Genomic DNA, 21810 nt, shown 5'->3' with positions numbered 1-21810 from the left:
AATTTGGGCTTCCATATATCAATGGAGTCTTCTTCTGCAGCCAACATTATCAACCAAATGATTCACCTTTGGGTAGATAAGGAAATGTTTAAAGTAAGATATGGAATGAACAAATAAAACATGTCATAAGATTTATGGCAGAGACAGAAAAGTACATAAACACACCAGTGCCGTTTACCACAAGCATTTGAGTCTGGGAGCTTTTTGTACCTGGACAGAAGTCTTGACGAGATGGATTCCACAGTGATGGTCGCTTGGGTGATGTTGTTCAGTACATTGGCTTTGCCAGGTGTCTCAGGTAATTTCTGGGCTTAATCCCAGAGTACATTAGATGTAGCAAGTTTGTTTACCTAAGTCCCACTTACAGATTTTGGCAACAATTTGGGGACATATTTGCAAAGTTATGAAGCATGACTACAACAGGATGATTTTGTATTTGATGCTTCTTCAGTTATCCAGAAATGATCACGGTTAGAAATGAACTGATGGTCAGAGAGGCCATTGATCTGACTCCATAAATCAGTTTTTATGAAAGAGCCAGAATAGGCTTTGAACTTTAGATGAAAGTAAAGCATGAATTATTTTTATAGCTTAAAAAAGAGGGAGCAAATGCCAGAACTCAACAAAATGTTCACTTGAGCTCATGGGAAACTAACTATGTCAATATAGCACTTCTATAAGAAATCAATAAAAAGGTACATCTTAAATTAGCCCACCACAATATTTTAGGATTGCATTCTAAGTAATCTTTAGATACTTTACAAAATGATTATTTTTATTGTTCCAAAATGTCTCTTGTATGGGCAGGTGTGGGAAACTGTGCTGCATGGGTAGGGAAGTGGCAACAGCCCCAGGCTGCTTCTCCTGAAGGGTAGCTGCATGTGCCATGTGGCCCTTTCTGATGCCTGCATCTAGCCTGCTGCATTCAGAAGTGGCGGAGGACATTGCCCCATAGCCAGTATTGAAATAAGATGGAACTGCCAGTCCAGTCAGCTACTGTGCCTGGAATGGTAGGGCCAGCATCTTGATGACTAAGTAAGGAAAATGTCTTGGTCTGATCCTGGCTCTCTTCTATCCACCTTCCTTCACGGATGCTTCAGATGTCCTTTTTACTAAGCAGTTATGATTTGTGCTCATGAACTTATCATGCAATGGGTTACTATGTTGTTAGGAGATGTACATAGCAACAACCAAGTTATCCCAGTATGCTTTGGGGCATGGGTTAATGGTGTGGACTGGAAGACTCAGGAGTCATCCCTCTAAGGAGATGTCACAGTTATACACATATACCTGCAATGTTGTTTTCCAATTACTTCTGCTACAGGTTACACAGTCATTCCTGATACCACAACCACAACTATGACCACAACTACCACACCAGAACCTACTACCGGTACCAGTAAGAACTCACTTTTTTTGCTTTTTCCAAGTATCATGGGATTTAAAATATTATTTGTTTCAAGTCCAGAACATAGGTTGTATCTAATGATAATCCTGCTTAGAGTAGACCCATTGAAATAGGCCTACAGTGGTCATTTCCATTAATTGTAATGTGTTTTACTCTGAGTAGGACTAACATTGGAAACTTGACTGCCAAAATGATGGACTTTAAGTTCTGTGAGAACACAGTAAAGAGAAGAAAACATACACTCAGATAAGATTTGAGAGAGATGCTGCTCTTAGCTTCGTCGTTCTGCATTGGGACCCTTTGGGAGGAACAGCAGGGCATAAATTTAAAATAAATAAATTATTATGAAGACAGAAGCCATACATCCAGAAGCAGCTTGAAGGATAGGGTGGATTTGCTACACGAACTTCCCTGCTGGTGGGGCACTCCTGACTTCCCTACAACCATTGACCTTCCACGGTACCGCCTAGTAAGCAGTGACCCACCTGCTAGGATGCTAGTATAGCGGCTTCACCTCACTAGGTGACTGGTTTCTGCACACACCTGGATATTAAAATGCTCTATTCTTTGTACAGAACCCAGTGTAGTGAAAGGAGAGGTTGATTTCAAGTGAAAAACTGTGATCAGGGAATGCTTTAAGCATGCCTTTCACCTCAACCCTTTTACACTCAGTTTACATTTTTGAAAATGAAGCTGATAGCTAGTTCCCAGATATTTACAGGAAACTTAAAAAACCACATGTTCATATGACCCTGAAACCCAACATAAACTTTGGCCTTTATCCATGACTGAAGGACTGATTCCTGGGACATCCACAATGATTTTCTCCAATCTATATTGTCATGTTTGAGGAACAGTCCTAAATGTGTGATTGCCCCAGATGACAATAACAAATAAGAAATCTCTGCAAATAGTACACACACAATTAGGAGAGCATTCCCTATGAGATTACATTGAATCATGCTTGGCCTATTGCTTTTCTTCATTTTGGTGCAGGATATTATCAAGGGCATGAAAATACATTCCTAAGAAATATTCTTCATACAAAACGGACACTGTAACTTAAAGATGGAATATGTGAGCAGTCTTCAAAAGAGAAGGAAGAAAGGGAACTTGTGAATTTCTCTTTAAAGAGCAGTAATATTTCGATTCCCAAAAAGTTCATCTGAAAATGACAATGGAAAACTATTTCAACCTTATTTAATTTCCTGTGGGTATTGCATAAAAGAGGGTGTTTTTCTGTATAGGCTGCTAAATGCTAATATGTTTTGTTCTTTTGTTTGTTTTTCAGTATGGGCAGATGGTGAGTCTACTGTTCATATTTGTCCCCAATATGGTGTTCATGTTTGTCCCATATTTCCAATTAGACCTATTCTGTTAGCTCAGTGGTAATAAACATGCCCTTTAGGGCAATCTTCTGGGGTTACATGCTTGTGGTGGTTTGGGCCAGAGGCAAAAGTGGGGAGACAAGGAATATAAATATTATCTTTGTACAGTAGGTTTTTTTTTTTTACACAAACTAGAGGCAAGGTGTTACAACTTATAGAATGCTTATATTTGCAAAAGTTCTAGTCAGATTTTTTCTTTTTTTCTTTTAAATAAATTCTTTATTGATTAAAAGTATGAAAACATATACCGGTATATCACATTCATTTAAAAACATTTGATAGAAATTGATACAAACAAAACTAATAGAACATAAATAAAAGGTTCAATTTGCTAAAAATAACTTCCAATTATTCTCACTGTATTTTATATTATTTATATTATTATATCAGTATAATGTACAGTTATATATTTCTGATTGTTACTCGATTGCTTCTTCTCATCTCATGTTTGTGTACAGGTTCAGTCTGCATCTGCCATTAGGATTCCGTTTACACCATTACTCATTAAATATTCCTTTCCATTCTTTCCAAACAGTTTGATTCATTTGTCCTCTTATTCTTCCAGTTGTCTTAGCTAATTGTAAATACCGGTATTCTAACATTAGATTTTGCCAGTCTGCTATGTCCGGTAAAGTTTTGTTCTTCCAATTTCTAGCTATTAAAATTCTAGCTGCAGTTATCCCATACATACATAATACTCTTTTTGTTTTTTTTTATTTCCTCTGGCAAAATACTTAGTAAGAACATTTCTGGTCTTTTTTTAAACGTGCATTTAATCAATTTTTAAAGTTCTTCGTAAATGTCATTCCAATAAATACATATATCAGGACATGTCCACCACATATGTTTGTAAGACCCATTTTCTTTATTGCACCTCCAGCATAAAGGGGATCTATTTCTATACATTTTAGCCAATTTTTCAGGTGTTTGGTGCCACCTATACATCATTTTAAAGATATTTTCTCTCAGATTGTAGCAGGCTGTAAATTTTATGTCCACCCGCCACTGTCTTTTCCATTGTTCCATTACGACATTATAACCTAAGTCCTGGGCCCATCTCACCATCACCGATTTTACCTGCTCCTCTTTGAGCTCCCATTCCAATAAGAAATCCCTTTACTCTGCAGTAATTCTTTTTCTAATTTTGACTTTTCTTTTGCTAGACCCATTTTTTGTCTATTGTAAATCTTTGATGTATTTGATAATCTAGTCAGATTTTTTCAATTTGTCCTTTAAAATCGGTAACCAAAATTGGGAACTACTCCATATTTACCTGGGTTATATATTTTAAAACCACAGCTAATATCTATGGTAGATAACAAATACAAAAGAAAATCAGCACAATTCTAGTAGTGTATAATTAAAACTATTTCTTTCTTTCCCAAAAGAGATTTATGTGCGACTGGCAGATGGAGTCAAGAACTGTTCTGGTCGTGTGGAAGTTTATTACTTTGGTTACTGGGACGGCGTTTGTAGGGAAGAGTTTGACTTAATAGATGCTGAAGTTGTTTGCAGGCAGCTCAACTGCGGAAAAGCAGTTTCTGTCATGGAAGACTACTCTAGCAGCATTTCTCCTTACCTGAGCAATGTGAATTGTTATGGTGGTGAAAATTATTTGTGGGAATGCTCTTTTCAAGAAGGAGGATGTAACAGCAACATAAATGCAGCTGTGATTTGTGCAGGTAAAATAAATTCTTTGTTTGCTCAAGTTTTCATCTTGATAGGACTGGTTAGTTTTATTGCATATACAGCAGCCAAAGGCCTTTACAGTGGAAGGAAAACTTTCCTCTAAAATCATACACCATAGCCTGTAGCAGTTTTCAATATAAAAATAAATTTACAACATTAAACTTTAAAACTGGAGTGCATTCACATAACTGGAATGGAGCTTCTTGGCTGCCAGTGCAAATTTAGCTACCTGGTTTGTAATATACAGATGCTAGGAGTTCAACTGTCACTTCCTATGCAGATCGACTGACCTGGAAGCCAATTAAGAATTGGCAATATAATTTCTAGTCACTGATAGAGATACTTTATGTATTAGAATTAAGGGACTCTTGGCTCTTAACCTCATATTTTAAAATATTTCATCTTTTATCCCACTTTTCAAAACTAAAGGTTCTCACAGAATAGTCCACAGTCAGAGTTTATAAACAAAAAATGCAACAACAAAATGAAACAAAAAATGAAACAACACCATCCAAATCACTAAAATCACATATTAAATAAATAAAAAAATTCTAACACTAACAGAACCACATTCATATGAGCATTGTTCTTGCAACTGATAAACAGGAGGGAATAAACATCTAATTCAGTTTTTAAGTAGATATTAGAGAGGATTCCAGCTCATTTTCAGTGGCTTATAGAATTGTCCAACCAATTCACACTCCCACACCAATTTCTGAAATCACTGGAGCTTAAGGTGGTATCCTGGCATACAGTTCTTTCCCACCATTTAGCATTTGGTGTGATATGGCACTGTATTGATCAAAAAGCTGCAGTTCCACTACACAACAAGGCACTGAGGAGTAAAAGGAGCATTAGAAATTGGATCAGATGCTCTAGTTATATAACCAGTAAAACTAATGCAATAAATCTCACTTTTGAATGCAGCCTAAGTGTTCAAATTTAGAAATTTGTATTATTGTGTTATTATTTTAAAGTCTGGAGACTTAATTAGTAATTTACCAAATAATAAGTGAATTGTATGTGCAAATCATTTCATGTTTCTTCATATTTTCTTCTTTGCAGATAGTGGAGTAACGCCAAAAGGTAATTAGGAACTGACATAACATATGCAGAACTGTGAGATTAGAATCCTGTTATTACAGTATAAATGAGTTTTGCCATTGACTTCAGTTTTAAGTGCACTGCTTGTCAGCACTGCAGCAGGGCTTTGTTTGGGGTATTTGCTGTGCAGTGGCAGATCCTTAGGGATGGCTGGGTAGCGGCGGCAGCCCCTGGCTGTTTCTCCTGACCACCTTGGCTGTACACTGCTATTGGAGAATAGCTGCATATGCCATGTGGCCTGTCCTGCATGCCTGTCTCTAGCCTGCTGCATTCTGATGTGATGATAGACACTGCCCCATAGCCCATATTGAAAAGACTCAACGACAGTCCACTCAGCCAGTCCACTCAGCTGCTGTGCATGGAATGGTGGGACCACCACCTTGTTCTTTACTCAAGCAGCAAAATGTATCGGTCTGGTCCTGTCTCTCTCCCACCCACCCCTCTTTCTCTGCCCCTCCAGATCTCCTTTTTATTGTCTATTTATAATTATTCACGTTTATGATGGTATTGAGTAGGACCATGCCACTGGGGTTAGGTCAGGGACTGGCAGGGTGCCTACGAGAGTGCAGTAGGGGAAGAGGGGCTGAAGTCTGACTCAGGAGACGGGGGAAATGGTCTATGGGGACCTGTATCAGCCAGGAGTAAGAATCAGAGGCAGAGAAAGTTTCAGAGCTGGAAGAAGAGGCAGGCCAGGCAAGTGAAGGGCTGTGTGCTTCCTCACCCTCCCTTGTACCACGATCTCCCAGAATCAGGAGAGAATTGAAGTGAGTGGAGCAGAGGCAGCTTCCATGCAGACGTAGTCTCCAGCTACATGTGTCTAGGAAATGTACATAATCTAGTGGAGAGGGAGTGATCTGCAACTTCTCAATAGAGCCTGGACCTGGGAATAGCTACCTATATGCTAGATTGGTTTGTGAAGGTCTCTAGAGCTGTAAAAGCAAATGTAAGTTTTATCTTTGACAATAAAGAGTTAGTTCTCTGCCTTTGGTCTGGGAAGCACCATTGACAGGTTATTACATTGTTGGGAGGCATAGTAACAATCAAGTTACCCTAGTATACTTGGGGACATGACTTAATGGTGAGGACTGGAAGACTCAGCAGTAGAGAACCCCACCCCCCAGAGATGTCAAGGTGTTACACATATACCTTCAATGTGGTTTTCCCATTCTTTCTACTACAGTTTCCACGACCACGGCCACAACTACAACACCAGGATCTACTACCAGTAAGAACTCACTTTGTTTTGCTTTTTCCAAGTATCGTGGGATTTAAAATATTATTTGCTTCAGGTCTAGCTAATAGGTTATATCTAATGTTAGTCCATTGAAAGTAGGACTAACATTGGATACTTGAATGCCCAAATGATGGACTTCAAGTTCAGTGAGAACACAGTAATGAGAAGAAAACACATACCCAGAGAGGATTTGAGAGAGATGCTGCCCTGGGTACCTTTAGGAGAATCAGCAGGATTTAAATTTAACATAAATAAATTATTATAAAGTCAGAAGATGGATCAGATGGGCCACTACCCTGACCAGCAGGCTTCATTTTGAGGTTGGACACAATTTCAATATGGACAACTTGAGTTTTTCAATTGGCTGGTCTCAGTAAGTAATCATGTGTGTAGCAGCAGTAGATACCTGTAAGCTCAGGGATGGGGAAACTTTTCAGCCCAAGGGCCACATGCCCTTCTGGTGCCCCATACTAGTAATAGGTGTGGGCAGAGGCAAAAGTGAGCAGAACAATGAATATAACAATTACTTTTGTGCCTTATGTAAGTTTCTACACAAACTAGAGGCTAGGGACTAAGACTTATTGTGTGCTTATGTTAGCAAAAGTTCAAGTCATATTTTTCAGTTTTTCATTTAAAGTGACAATGGTAAAATGGGCAACTACTCCATATTTAATAGGGTTATATTTTTCTAAATGACGGGCAACTCCCCATTTATACAGGGGTTGTATTTTGAGGCACTCACACATCAGCGGGACACACAGAAGCCCACCTAGCATTCTGTAGCATTATTGTAAAAATTACTGCATATATGAAGCTTGTTATATGATTCAAAAGTATTGCTTGTTAGAGTATATTTGCTACTTATAGTAAGTAAGTAGTCAAGCCAACATCGTTACTGAGTTCTGGAAAGAACAACAGTTACCTTTGATTCCACTGTTTATATAATATGCCAGTACTAAAAGTCAAACAACTTCTGCTCTGCTATCTCTGTCACTGTCTTCTATCTAATACTTTATGTTTGTTCTGCAACTGAATCCTCTCCTGTACCACCATCCAAACCACCATTAACAGAACAAAGTAACTCAAGTTTTTCAGCGCATATTATTTATGGGCATGATAAGGTTTGGAAATCTTATCAGTACTTCTGCATTTAGTTGGCAGTCCTTGTTTATAACGTTCAAAAAGTGTCTAGCGTAGGAAGATTGAATGGACAGTTGATGTGAAAACACATTTCCTATCCAAGATCATTGGGGCCATGTAGATATTTGATTTTCATCTCCTTGTCCAGTTTTTAATAGTGATGAAATTAGTTGTGTCAGGTCCAGGCTTGTGTGAAGGCAGCCCCTGGCCTCTGAAATGAAAGAGGGGACCTTAATTCCAATACATCCAAGACCACCCCCCAGCCTACCTCTGTGCTACTGCAGCTGAAAGAACCACAGGTGGCATCTCTACCTGTTCCTGTGCTGGCAGAGTTCTTCTCAACTAATGGGAAGGTCCTCTCCACTCCATCCTAACTCTCTCCAGTCAGTGGATCAAGGGGTTGGGATTGGCCTGTAAGTAGGTATAACAAACAAACAAACAAAGGTACTGTGGTACATTTGTATTTACCGTACCAGGTTGTGTACTGTTGTAGGTAGAATGGCAAAGGGGACTTTTGCCATGTTGAGGGTAGGCAAAGGGGCACGTTACAATCTGCTTCCTCCTATGCTTGATTGGGTGTCAGTGGTGTTGTCCTGGATGCTAGAGAAATGTATGTTGGTGTTATACTATATTAATTGTAGTAGTACCATTATTTTGGGTGGGTGGGTTGTAGAGTCCTTTATTATGCTAACATTTCATTGATGTGAATGGTTGCTGGCATCAGTGGTCCCACCAGATTGGTCCAGCAGTCCTCTCACTTTGAACAGATCTTCAGTAGGGCTTATTGTGGCAATCTTCAAATCTATAAAAGAGTTGACCCACTGGTATGGGTGGAACTTTTCATGAGTAAGCTATTTGAAGGCTGGGACTGTTGAAATAAATGCGATAAAAGCAATATCTAATAATAATAATAATAATAATAATAATAATAATAATAATAATAATAATTTATTATTATTTATACCCAGCCCATCTGGCTGGGTTTCCCCAGCCACCAACAGAATGTTAAAATACAATAATCTATTAAATATTAAAACCTTCTCTAAACAGCGCTTTCAGATGTCTCCTAAAAGTCTGGTAGTTGGTTTTCTCTTTGACATCTGGTGGGAGGGTGTTCCACAGGGTGGGTGCCACTACCAAGAAGGCCCTCTGCCTGGTTCCCTATAACTTGGCTTCTCGCAGCAAGGGAACCATCAGAAGTTGTTCTTAGTTGTTCTGACTCAATTACCGGTAGCTTATTTATTTGTAAGAGAACTTAGCTTCTGTTCCCTCAATGTGACTTTTTAAAGCTATTGAAATGTATCCAACTAACTCATTCTGAGAATAGAACCCAGTAGTGGTTGACGGGTTAGCCGTGTTCACTTGACCCCTTGTCACTATGGCTTACCGGGAGTGGTGAGATGGCAGTGAGATGGGTGTGGTGCAAGCACACTGGCAGAGCCAATCCAGCACTATTGCCATTGTGTTTGCTCTTCATCAACTTTGCCATGGGCTCACTCCTTCCAGTAAACCACAATGATGCGAGTCAATGATTCCTGTCAGGAAGTCAGGAAGTCAGGAAAGACGTGCCGCTCCACCCTGCTGACCACTATTGGTAGACCCATTGAAATCAATGAACTAAAGGTAAAAGGACCCCTGACCATCAGGTCCAGTCGTGTCCGACTCTGGGGTTGCGGCGCTCATCTCGCTCTATAGGCCGAGGGAGCCGGCATTTGTCCGCAGACAGCTTCCGGGTCATGTGGCCAGCATGACAAAGCCGCTTCTGGTGAACCAGAGCAGCACACGGAAATGCCGTTTACCTTCCCGCCAGAGCGGTCCCTATTTATCTACTTGCACTTTGACGTGCTTTCGAACTGCTAGGTGGGCAGGAGCTGGGACCGAGCAACGGGAGCTCACCCCGTGGCAGGGATTCGAACCGCCGACCTTCTGATCAGCTAGCCCTAGACTCTGTGGTTTAACCCACAGCGCCACCTGGGTCCCTATATGAACTAAAGGTAGTCAAAACCAAATTCATTGATTTAGGAGTATGACCCAGTTGTTCTGTTTCGAGTTCTATGTCTTAGTTGGACATAACCCAAACCCAGTGAGAAGCATCTGTAAATATATGGCAGTCTGTTCAGAAATGTGATTTCACTTTTTTGTTGCACTCTTAGTGACCTCTGTTTGTGGTGGTCATCTCTATGAGCCATCTGGAAAACTCACTAGTCCAAATTATCCTGTTGTATACCCAAATAATGCACACTGTGTTTGGGAAATCCATGCTGAAGGTTATTCCTACATAAATCTCATCTTTGAGTATCTTAAGTAAGTGGCAGTATTTTTAGGATTGTGTTGCCCTGTGTGATCTTTAAAAATGATTTTGTCTGCATGCATGCCTTTCTGTTTGCTGTCAAATTGGCTTTGCATGCTAAGAATAATCTATATGCTATTTCTGAGCTTGCCAAGTTGTGTGTGGACCCAATATTAAATCATTTACTTGTATTCTAAAGACTTGGCTCATACCTTAAAAAGGCTCACTCCATAAGTGTGAATACATAACAAATAGTGTGCCAAAATTTGGTGACCTGGGTCTACAAGTCCCAATTTCTTGTGGATTTTAACTTTTTGTGTTTTATAGTTACAAGCTAAATATCACCCTACTCAGTGGTTTCTAACTTTATATCCACAGACTGGAGCCACGTAATCACTGCTCTTATGATTATGTTGAAATCTATGATGGGCCAGCGTATGTAGCTCCTTTGCTAGGAAGAATTTGCATTTGGGAGCACCAATCATATATTTCTAAGTCAAATACATTGTCTGTTGTGTTTTCAAGTGACACTAGTTCTCAAAGCACTGGATTTTTGGCTATTTATTTTTCTATTCCACAAGGTAAGATCTCACCAAAGAGAACATAATTCAGGACCATGCTGTTTTAATTTAGTGCAATTTTTCAAGTCCATACCTGCAACTGAATTAAATAGGCTATGCTTGCATTGTTGCATCCCAAATTGTCATTCAGGGCCATCCTAAAAAATATTGATTTGTGCATGGGAACTCCAATATTTAATTTTCTCTCTCCCATGGTTAAACAGGGAATAAGCAATTTAAACTACTCAATGGTTTATCTATTTGGCAGTTGAACCTTCTGCAGAGAAAGGTAGAAACAAACTTGTGGCAAGATACACAGTTCTCTCTCATGTGTTCTATGTACAGTATATAAATTACTTGAATCTCCAGATTTTATATGACATTTATTAGTGGCTGCTTCTGCTTTTGTTTGTTCATTTAAGTACTTTATCTGAGGAACCTTCAATTGCCAAAGAGAAATACATTGACCAAAAATTTAATTTACCTCCCCCCCCATTTTGAACTTAGCCACTAATTTTCACTTGCATATGCTGTCTTCTTCCAGAGTTACCAGAGATCAAGTTTGTTCCAAGTGTTGTACAATATATATTGCAAATCTTGTTACTGTGCTTTTTCTGGTATAGAAATAAACTGTTGTACACCCACATGTTATTGAATATATTGTGTATAAAACTCTGGAAGAGACAAGTTCTCCCATGTGGCTACATATATTTATATATAGGCTGTGCACACATTGTACATTAAAAGCACATGTTTTGCCCCAAAGAATCCTGGGAGCTCTGTAAGGAGTAAACTCCATTCTCAGGATTCTTTGAGAGAAACCATATGCTTTAAATGTATGGTATGAACACAGCCATAGAGAGGTATCTATAGGTATGTAAACTGGCTGCTGTTTAAGAGACAGGAAACAGGCTGCTGTTTACCAAGTTGTTTCCTGTTGTCTTTCGAAGACTTGTCCTTAAGACTGGTGAATGGATCATACAGCTGTGAGGGACGTGTTGAACTCTATTACAAAGGAGAATGGGGAACAGTTTGTGGTGATTACTGGGACATTGTCGATGCCCAGGTTGTATGCTGGCAGCTTGGATGTGGAGAAGCCATTTCAGCCCCAAGAAAAGCCTATTTTGGCCAAGGCTCGGGATCTATTCTCCTTGATGATGTGAACTGTAGAGGAAATGAGTCTAACCTGTGGGACTGCCGTAGCCTAGGGTGGCATGTTCATAACTGTGGCCACAGTGAAGATGCAAGTGTCACCTGCGCAGGTATTTTCTGATCCTGTTTCTTGCATATAGCACAAAAGTAGGATAATCGAATCATGCATGGCATGCCTCCTCTTCCCTCCTGAAATGCAACATGCTTAAGACCTGTTTGAACCAGTTACTTATATTGCTGAAGTGCAGAACTGCTTGCTTTGGAATTTATCCTGTTCATGATGCTGGTTCGAATTAATGGTACATAATTGCTCCAGATTTGGAATCCATCAGAGGGCCAGACCGGAGCGTGTTTCCAACCTTTCTTTCAAGTCCATAATATCCAGCCACATAAACTTGCACTTAGAGAATATCATATGTAGCTAAAGCCCTGTGCAACAGAACAGATATAGCACACATGGAATCCCAGATTCAAACACTGGATGTAGATCCCAGTAGATACAGGAGATCCCAGTAGATACAGGAGTCACATCACATGGTCTCATATCGCACAGAGCATTGGCCTAACCATTCAGAGGATGTGGAGCATGAACCTATAATCTAATTTAGGCAAGTGTCTGGCTCTCACATATGTCAAGATTCATGCGATTTTGCCCAATCCCTTCCTCCCACCTAGGCTTGCTATACGTCAGGAAAATTCCTAACATGTCCTGGTTTGGGGGTTTAAAAATGGCATGTGGGGGGAATTTTGCCAAATTGGAAAAATGTTTCTGTTCCCAAAAGAAGCTCAATAATTTTTGTGATTTCCTAAAAAAAAAAAAAAAAAAAAAAAGTTCAACAATTTTAGGATCTTCAACAACTTTGGGGTGTGTGTGTCAGGAATTTTACTTTTTTAAATATGGCAACCCTATCTCAAGTAACTTCTGGCTGCATGTTCATTTGTTTATCAGCACCTTTTGGTTATTGCTGTATAAGACATTCCACTATTCACTCCTACACTTCCAATGCTTGGTTCATTATCATGCTAGCAGTAATGAGGAGAAGTAGGACAATTGTGAGCTGTTGAGGCTACCTTATTGTCCTCTCTACTTCTCTGATGGCAAGGCTCAAGCCATGTGGGGTGGAAAATCCCAGCTTCTCTGCCAATGTGTATGACTCTTGAAGCAGCTGAGGTGAGTAACAGAGAGGTGAGGGTTTCTGCTAACTATCACAACTGGAGTAACATGTGGGATACTTACAGCTTTATGTATAGCCTCCAAAGTGGTGGGAATTCTGACAGCTTTATAAAGACAGGGGCTGCCAAGCTTCCATCTCATGCAAGATCTCATAACAGACACAACTCTCCCTCTTGTTACATCTGAAAGGTGAGCACTGTTGTCGTTCAGTCTGTCATGCCCTCTTGCAAGGTGCAGATGCATGGGGAAGGCAATTTGGGGCAACCCCACAGTGGAAGAGCTGGATTCTCACTGGCCACCGCTGGTCTAGCAGCAAGTCCTACTTGTCATCCACCTTGCAATGGGAGTTGGCAACCATATCTTAGCCTGTGCATTTGGTGGATTATTGCTTGGTTGTCTTTGAAGAGATAGAGGGGACAGTAATCAGCAGGACCGGCGCTAAGGCTTCTTGCGCCCTAGGCGAACCACCTTCTGGTGCCCCCCCTGCCGAAGCCTGCTTTAGCGGGAGGTGGAGGTGGTGGAGAGGCAAGTAGCAGTTTCTCCGCTGCAGCTCGCCCGTCCCGCCGCTCCCCCGCCAAAGCCTGCTTTAGCGGGAGCCGGGGGTGGTGGTGGTGTAGGGGGCAAGCAGCACCTCTCCGCTACAGCGGAGAAGCTGCTGCTAGCCCCAGGGCCGTCTCAGGCACATCTGCCTCCGTGGCGTGGCGATCCTTCTGGCGCCCCCATGCGTCTGGGGGAGAGCACGGGCGGTGCAAGCACCCGGCCGCCCTTGGGGGAGGGGGGAGGCCGCCGGCGGGGCCGTGTGGCTCCCCCTGCTTGCTGCGCTTGAAGACGGGGCTGGGCGGCCGGCTCGCAGCCCGCCCGGGAGCAGCATGGGCGGCAGTGGCCTGTGGGGGCGGGTTGGGGAGGGGGCGCCTGGTATGCTGGCAGGCTTGCGGGGGTGCCCCTGGGGGGGCTGGCGCCCTGGCGCACCGCGCCACCAGCTCCAATGGACGAGACGGGGCTGACTAGCCCGTCCTGCCCAAGCCTGGCCAGCGCCCTCCATTTTGCCTAGTTCGCCTAAATGGACGCGCCAGCCCTGGTAATCAGTAAAAGATCATTTCTGTGCCAAATGCTGAGTAGTTACAACCGAAAGCAAGAGACAGTTGCAAGCTTAATGCTCTTTCAGTCATTGTGTCTGACACCCCCCACACACAATTGATGGTCCCTCTAATGTCTAGGTTGTGATACTATAGATAATGTTGGTGATAGTTAATGCAATCAGGAAGACAATACTTACCAATATACACACTCCTTATAGAGTCATGGCTAGGGGGGACTAGCCAGGTTTTTTGCCCTGAGTGAAGCCTCCGGAGGACTACTATTGAGGCTCCCATACTGTTTGTGTGTGCACACATGTAAATTTGTATGTGGTGTGTGTGCCAAACTGGGTCTTTGAGCCGGGTGAAATAAAGCCTAGTTTCGCCCCTGCTCCTTATGTGTGGAAAAGAACTGGAAACAGTTATTATATGACCTGTTTCTTGCCCAGACTGAGATATCATTACTGGGTGTGTGTGTGTGTGTGTGTGTGTGAGCCCTGAGTGTTTTGTGAGAGAGAATGGAGTATCTAGGGATTACCCACTAAGCTGGGTATGTTTTCTATTGCCTTTACATGGGCACAGCAGTTTAGTCATGCTTGCCACATGACCCGGAAAGCTGTCTGCGGACAAAAGCTGGCTCCCTCGGCCTATAGAGTGAGATGAGCGATGCAACCCCATAGTTGCCTTTGACTGGATGTAACTGTCCAGGGGTCCTTTAAATTTACCTTTTTTACTCAGGTGGCGCTGTGGTCTGAACCACTGAGCCTCTTGGGTTTGCCGAACAGAAGGTTGGTGGTTCGAATCCCCACGATGGAGTGAGTTCCCGTTGCTCTGTCCCAGCTCCTGCTAACCTAGCAGTTCAAAAGCATGCCAGTGCAAGTAAATAAATAGGTACTGCTGTGGCAGGAAGGTAAATGGCATTTCCGTGTGCTCTGGTTTCCGTCATGGTGTTCCATTGGGCCAGAAGCAGTTTAGTCATGCTGGCCACATGACCCGGAAAGCTGTCTGTAGACAAACACCGGCTCCCTCATCCTGAAAGCGAGATGAGCGCTGCAACCCCATAGTCACCTTTGACTGGACTGAACTGTCCAGGGGTCCTTTACCTTTTACCTACCTTTTTAATTGTCTGCACAGTGTTCATTTTGGTGTGTCTTTGTGCAAAGTGCCCTTTCACCAGAGTTCTCCAATCACCAAAATTCCCCCAGTGTGGTTTTAAATTCTCCAGACAGGCAATTTAGTCCGAACACTCTTTTCAGTAATGGTAAGGAGGAGCGTGAAGCACTGCCATAGCCAGCAACAGAAGTTATGCGACTGCAGAAGTCTGCAAAACACAACCCTTCTGATTGTTTTGCTATATTGTATATATATCATTCTCCTCAACTCTATTCCCCACCCCCCATCTGTTTCTCTCTGATATTTGCCTTCCCCGACCAGTTTCTCTGTTCTCAACAACTCCCGCCCTCTTTCTCTCTCCGTTGGATATTTTTTAATGTAAATACTAGTATTAAAGAAGATACCTTTAACTTACATATGGTGTTTGCAAATGGATATCATAAACTTTATACTCCAGCAGCAGGTAATTTGCAATAAGTGCAGAATATGCTCTTTCTGTCTCTTTCTAAACGTTACCTCAGTAGTTCTCAAACTTTTTTCTCCATGCCACAACTTTCAGAATAAAAAATTGCTCGGGACACACCATTTTTTTTATTAATAAGAAATACATTGGAAAACAAAAAGAAACAACTCTTAGCAGTGCTAGGAGAACACAGCAACTTTATAATATGATCTTCGGAAATCCAGAGAGTCTAATCTCTTCACCAATATGTAGAAACCTTTCTCTTTCATGAGCTTTCATATTTGTTAGAGTTGAAAATCAATGTTTACAACACTATGTCATGGAGAACTGTCTTGCTCTCATTTTGAAAAGATACTGTATTTTCCTGTGTATATGATGCCCCCTATTTTGGGGGACTAAATTTAAAGAAAATGATGGGAGATGGCCCAAAGTTGTTGAGCTTTTCTTAGGGAGAATTGCATGCACGCCATCTCCCCAGCAGGGCTGTTGCTGGGGGTTGATAAAGTGGGCAGCTGCTCCCCACACACACTACTGCAGGAGGGAAACAGAGTGCAGGCCCCAACCAGCTGTCTGGTGGGCATGCAGCTCTCCCCCCAGCCGCTGCAGGAAAAGTTCCCGGGGGGGGGGAGTTGCGTGCCCACCAACCAACTGGCTGGTGGCGACCAGCTTCCCCCCCAGCCACTATCTGTGTATAGGATGACCCCAGTTTTTTGACATTGTTTTTGAGTCAAAAAACCTCATCTAATACATGGAAAAACACAGTATCTATCCATATTCTGCAAATAAAAAATTATACTATATACTACACTGAAATGTTTAAATGTTTCTTTGATTGTCCTCGAATCTTCCCACCAGACTTGCTATCCTCTCCTGCCACACCAGTGTGGTGCGCCACACCCTTTGAAAACCACCATGTTACCACAGTTTACACACTTTTGTGGGGTGTGTGTGTGTGTGGATTAGCTGTCTCTCTTGCCCTTAAAACCCAAAATAAAACCAAATAGTGTGATATGTGGCACATAGGTTCTTGTTTGGGTGTCCCTCACCATGTGAAGCATGGCAGCAGGACCAGCTCTATCATTAGGCAGAGTGAGGCAGTTGCCTCAGGTAGACAACTCAGGGAAGTAGGGAGTGGGGAGGGGAGGTGCTGGAGGGCAGAGCTGTGTGTGCCACTCAGTCCGCACTAAACACCCTAAGATAGCTTGGTGGCCTCAGTGCTTAGTAAGACCCAGTTGCCAGTCTGGTGAGCAACATGGAACTCTCGGATGGGGGAATGGTCTCGGCCTTCACTTCAGGCAGCAAATTGTTTTGGAATGGCATTGTATGGCATGTGACTATAGGAAAAAGGGCTTCCTGGGTGTCGGTATCCTGACTGTGGAATGCCCTCCTTTGGTGGGGTTTTCTACCATGCTTTTACTTGGATGTCATTTCAGCACCAGACTTCTTTTCCCTCTAAGATTTTTAATCCTCTCTACATTGCTTTCATGTTGCTAGCTGCTTGTTTTTAATTCTGCTGATGTCTTTTGTACTTCTCTTTTATATCATAGTATTTAATGTTCTTTTTAGTTTTTTATTGTAAATGTAACTTTTTGTAAGCTGCCCTGATCATCTGTTGAATGGTGGCATATGAATATAATATAATTATAATTATAGCCCAGGACAGATGGGGTTTATCCACCTAAATCTTTCAATACTGTACTGCCATATTCATACTTTTGGCAAAACATTTTTGGGCCACTGTAACAAATGTAACTGGTTTCCCTCTTTTGTTGTTCAAGGTTCCACAACAAAAAACGTAATAGCCAGTAATTAATTTTTCATTTTCATTTAAAACATAAATAAATTTGCTACAATTCCAAATAAACCAGAGATTTATTCACCAGCTCCATCTAAAAAAGGGTCCATATTGTTGTTTCGGAGATTCAGATCTTGCACTTATCATTCAAACATATGCAACCATGAACTCTTAAATCTGAGATGGGGAACTTTTGGTATTCCAGATGTTATTGGACTGTGACTCCCAACACTCCTGGCCACACTCCTGCATGCTGGCTGAGGCTGATGGGACCTGTAGTGCCGCAACATCTGGAGCTCTGCATGCTCTGGCTTGGAGTGCCCTCTTGAGGTTGCTAAGCTTAGCAAAAATATATGGAAAGGCATTACAGTTGTACCTCGGTTTAAGAACAGTCCTGTTTATGAACGATTCAGTTTACGAACTCCTCAAAACCGGAAGTAGTGTCTCGGTTTGCGAACTTTACCTCGGTCTAAGAATGGAAGCCGAACGGTGGAAGGGCACTGGCGGCAGGAGGCCTCATTAGGGAAAGCGTGCCTCGGTTTAAGAACGGTTTCGGTTTAAGAACAGACTTCCGGAACGGATTAAGTTCATAAACCGAGGTACCACTGTATTGGGCTCTGTCTATCAGTGATGTCTCTTCTCCTCAAGCCTTTCAAAAGCCCAGGTCTCAACACAGTAAATTCCACTCCCCCTAAATCTGTTGTTTTACACATCTGAGATGCAGTGGGCTATGAGTTCCATTTTTAAAAAAAAATAGGCTGATGGATGGACACAGGTAATTTCTTAGAAATATGAACACCTTCTGATCTCTCAATCAGTTCTAATATTTTTCTTGTGTGTGTGCGCGTGCTCGTATATGTCTCTGTGTGGTTGTTTTACCTTATTATGAGGTGGCTTGTAGCTGGTGGGAAGTCCTTCTGCTGCTTCAAGTAGTGACTTGGGTTCTGTGAACATTCTGATTGCATTGCTTGGGACAGAATAGCATCATTCCTGGGAGCATTCTTGGGGGAAAAGATCTCTGTTTCTATGGTCAGCCTGTGGAGGCAGCTATCTTTTTGCCCAAATAATGCCCCCGAGAGTGCCACTACATCATGACATTGTATCATTCTCAAGGGACATTCTATCACAGAAAGGCCACCGGGGCTGCATACATACCATCTCTTTAAATAATCCTGGGAACTGTAGTTTGTTAAGTTTGCTAGGAATTATAGCTCTGAGGGAGAGAAATGATAGTTCATATGATTCTTGTGTATAGATGACTTTTTAGCTAGGCACAACCATTTCTATTGGCCTGTGGCACATGCTTCAGTGATGCACCTTCATCATTATCTCTGACTATATCATACCCTCCAACATTTCTGCAGTGAAAATAGGGACGCCCCATTCCATAATGATTTTTTTTTACTATTTGAACCCCATACACCTTACTGAGTTGCCCCAGCCACTCCGGGCAGATTCCAATATATATAAAAACATAAGAAAACACTAAACATAAAAAACCACTTCCCTATCTATACAGGATTGCCTTCAGACAGCCCGGGGGGGTCGGATAACTCCACACCCTCCAACATTTCTCCAATGAAAATAGGGAGGTGCTAAAGAAAAGCAGGACATTCCATGATCAAATCAGAAACTGGGATGGCTTCTGTAAATCAGGGATGTCCCTGGAAAATAGGGACACATGGAGGGTCTGCTATATTTGGGCCCTTTGTTTCAATGGATCAAGATATCATTTACAAATGGGTTCAGGGCAGGCAGGGGCAGTTTGATTATTGTGTGTCTTAGCATATATACCTTCATGCATTTGATCACATTGTCTTTTATTTCACAGGAAATTATAGTTGTGGTTCTTACCTTCCATATGGATCAGGATCATTCAGTACTCCCTTTTATCCAGCACTTTATCCGAACAATGCAAACTGTGTATGGACAATAAATACTTGGAATGGCTCACTTATAAACCTCAGAATTGAAAGTATTGAGTAAGTACGAGGAGAACTAAATAGTGCTGTAAAACTGCAGCTCATTTAAATGTAGACTGTCCTGTGCTCACTTCGTCATATATGTGTTTACTATTATAACTGGGAAGCGTGACAATGAACATATCTGTTGAGTATTCATGTGCCCTACTTTATAGAGGACAGCCCTGTATTCAAGAAGCTGTCAGAGGAGAGTCCTCAGTCTGAGGACACTGAATTGATCTTGTATGGTTTGGTGGCATACTGAATATCTGCCATAGTTAATTGATATACTAAGTTTATATGTTGAGTTGTATGTTCATGCAGGTTTCTTGTTTTTATTTCAGGGCAGAATGCCCCTTTGATTATGTGGAGATCTATGATGGATATATCTACTCACGTTTCCTAGGAAGATTTTGTAATGGTTCCCACAGAACATTCTTTTCTACATCAAATGTTCTCACAGTGGTGTTTCACAGTGACAGTAGCATAACAAATCGTGGTTTTATTGCTTACTACTCTTCTGTTTATGCGGCACACGGTGAGTGTGAGTGTGTGTGTGTGTGTGTGAGAGAGAGAGAGAGAGTATTAAATTGAACTCAAGTTGAATGACTGAATGGAGTAATGGAGGGTGAATGCATGTAGTGAAAAATTCTATATCTTTGCTCACCCCAGAGGCATAGCGAGGGTTGCCATTGCCCTGGGCACAGTTTTTCGGAGGGTGTATTTTGCTTCCATGCTGCTTTGCCAGTGTGGGGCAGGCAGAACATCAGGAGGATGCAACAGGCATGTGCCCTTCCAATCAAACCAATCAGGCTGATTGGAAGGGTGCATGCCCAGGGGTGAAGCAAGGGGGTGTATTGGGGGCGGGCCACACCGGGTGCCACCCTGGAGGGGGTGACAGTCGCCCCCCCCGCGACTCCCAAGCCGAGCCCTGCCGCCCGGCAAAAAGCCTCACTTGGCGGCTGGCTTGCTCACTCACCTGCTTGGCTAGCATGCTTTGCTTCTTCCTGGGTGGAGGTGAGGGGCGGGCCAGGGAGGGGCTGGAAGAAGCAAAGATCTTCTTCCCGGGTGGAGGTGAAAATGTACAGAAAATACTAGACATACAGTCAAACCTCGGTTGTCGAACATAATCGATTCTGGAAGCCTGTTCAGCTTCTGAAATGTTTGACAAGCGAGATGCAGCTTCCGATTGGTTGCAAGAGCTTCCTGCACTCAAGCGGAAGCTGCATCGGACATTCGGCCTCCGAAAAATGTTTGAAAACCAGAGCATTTACTTCCGGGTTCGGGAGCCAAAACGTTCGGGAGCCATTTGGGAACAGAGGTTTGACTATATTAAGGAATTTTATAAATCCCAGACTTTAGCAGGCTCTTGCTGAGACTTGAATTCTGCAGTACAGTGGTACCTCGGGTTACATACGCTTCAGTATACATACAATTCAGGTTACAAACTCCGCTAACCCAGAAATAATGCTTCAGGTTAAGAACTTTGCTTCAGGATAAGAACAGAAATTGTGCTCTGGCGGTGCAGCGGCAGCGGGAGGCCCCATTAGCTAAAGTGGTGCTTCAGGTTAAGAACAGTTTCAGGTTAAGAACGGACCTCCGGAACTAATTAAGTACTTAACCAGAGGTACCACTGTATCTGTTACCAAAAAAATGACTGTGAATGCTCATGAATTATCCACATGCTTTTGGTGTCCCCATCCCAGGTCTCCGCCTGGTGAACGGACGTCATAGCTGTGAGGGCCGTGTCGAAATTCGTTCTTACGATGGAATGTGGGGAACTGTTTGCGATGACTCTTGGAGCCTGGTGGATGCAGATGTGGTGTGCAGACAACTTGGATGTGGACAGGCTGTGTCAGCCCCAATAATGGCATATTTCGGTGAAGGCTCTGGACCCATTCTTCTGGATGATGTTTATTGTAATGGAAATGAGCGCCACCTTTGGGAATGCTCTAACAGAGGCTGGGGATCCCACAACTGTGCTCACGTTGAGGATGCTGGTGTCATCTGTTCAGGTGACTTCTGATTTTGTCATACATATTGTTTCTATATTAGTATATTTTAATCAGTTTGAGCATCTAGGTTAGGGAGTATATTCACGTTATTATTATTATTATTATTATTATTATTATTATTATTATTATTATATTCTCCATCTTTGTAATTGCAAATAATTCAGTCCTCCCTCACTATAACTAATAGTAACATTGATTATTCAGGAGCAAACCAAACTGTTGATCTCCCAAGGTGCTATCAATAAAAA

The 21810-nt window shown here is 42.1% G+C and overlaps 1 protein-coding gene across 1 annotated transcript in view; it reads left to right on the top strand.

Annotated features, from left to right (window-relative positions):
* Nucleotides 1–231: 231 nt before the first annotated feature.
* The window catches only part of DMBT1 (deleted in malignant brain tumors 1), a 145423-nt gene continuing 123844 nt past the window's right edge, over nt 232–21810 (top strand). The window contains 11 exon segments of the mRNA XM_033148072.1: nt 232–298; nt 1325–1399; nt 2700–2711; nt 3362–3424; nt 4185–4478; nt 5551–5571; nt 6770–6814; nt 10090–10267; nt 10632–10834; nt 11764–12076; nt 21234–21562. Coding sequence (XP_033003963.1) covers nt 232–298; nt 1325–1399; nt 2700–2711; nt 3362–3424; nt 4185–4478; nt 5551–5571; nt 6770–6814; nt 10090–10267; nt 10632–10834; nt 11764–12076; nt 21234–21562 — 1600 coding nt within the window.

Source organism: Lacerta agilis, chromosome 5 (assembly GCF_009819535.1).
Source record: "Lacerta agilis isolate rLacAgi1 chromosome 5, rLacAgi1.pri, whole genome shotgun sequence".
NCBI classification, from domain to species: domain Eukaryota; kingdom Metazoa; phylum Chordata; class Lepidosauria; order Squamata; family Lacertidae; genus Lacerta; species Lacerta agilis.
Note: the sequence above shows the minus strand (reverse complement) of the source record. Positions and strands in the feature narration are given on the sequence as shown.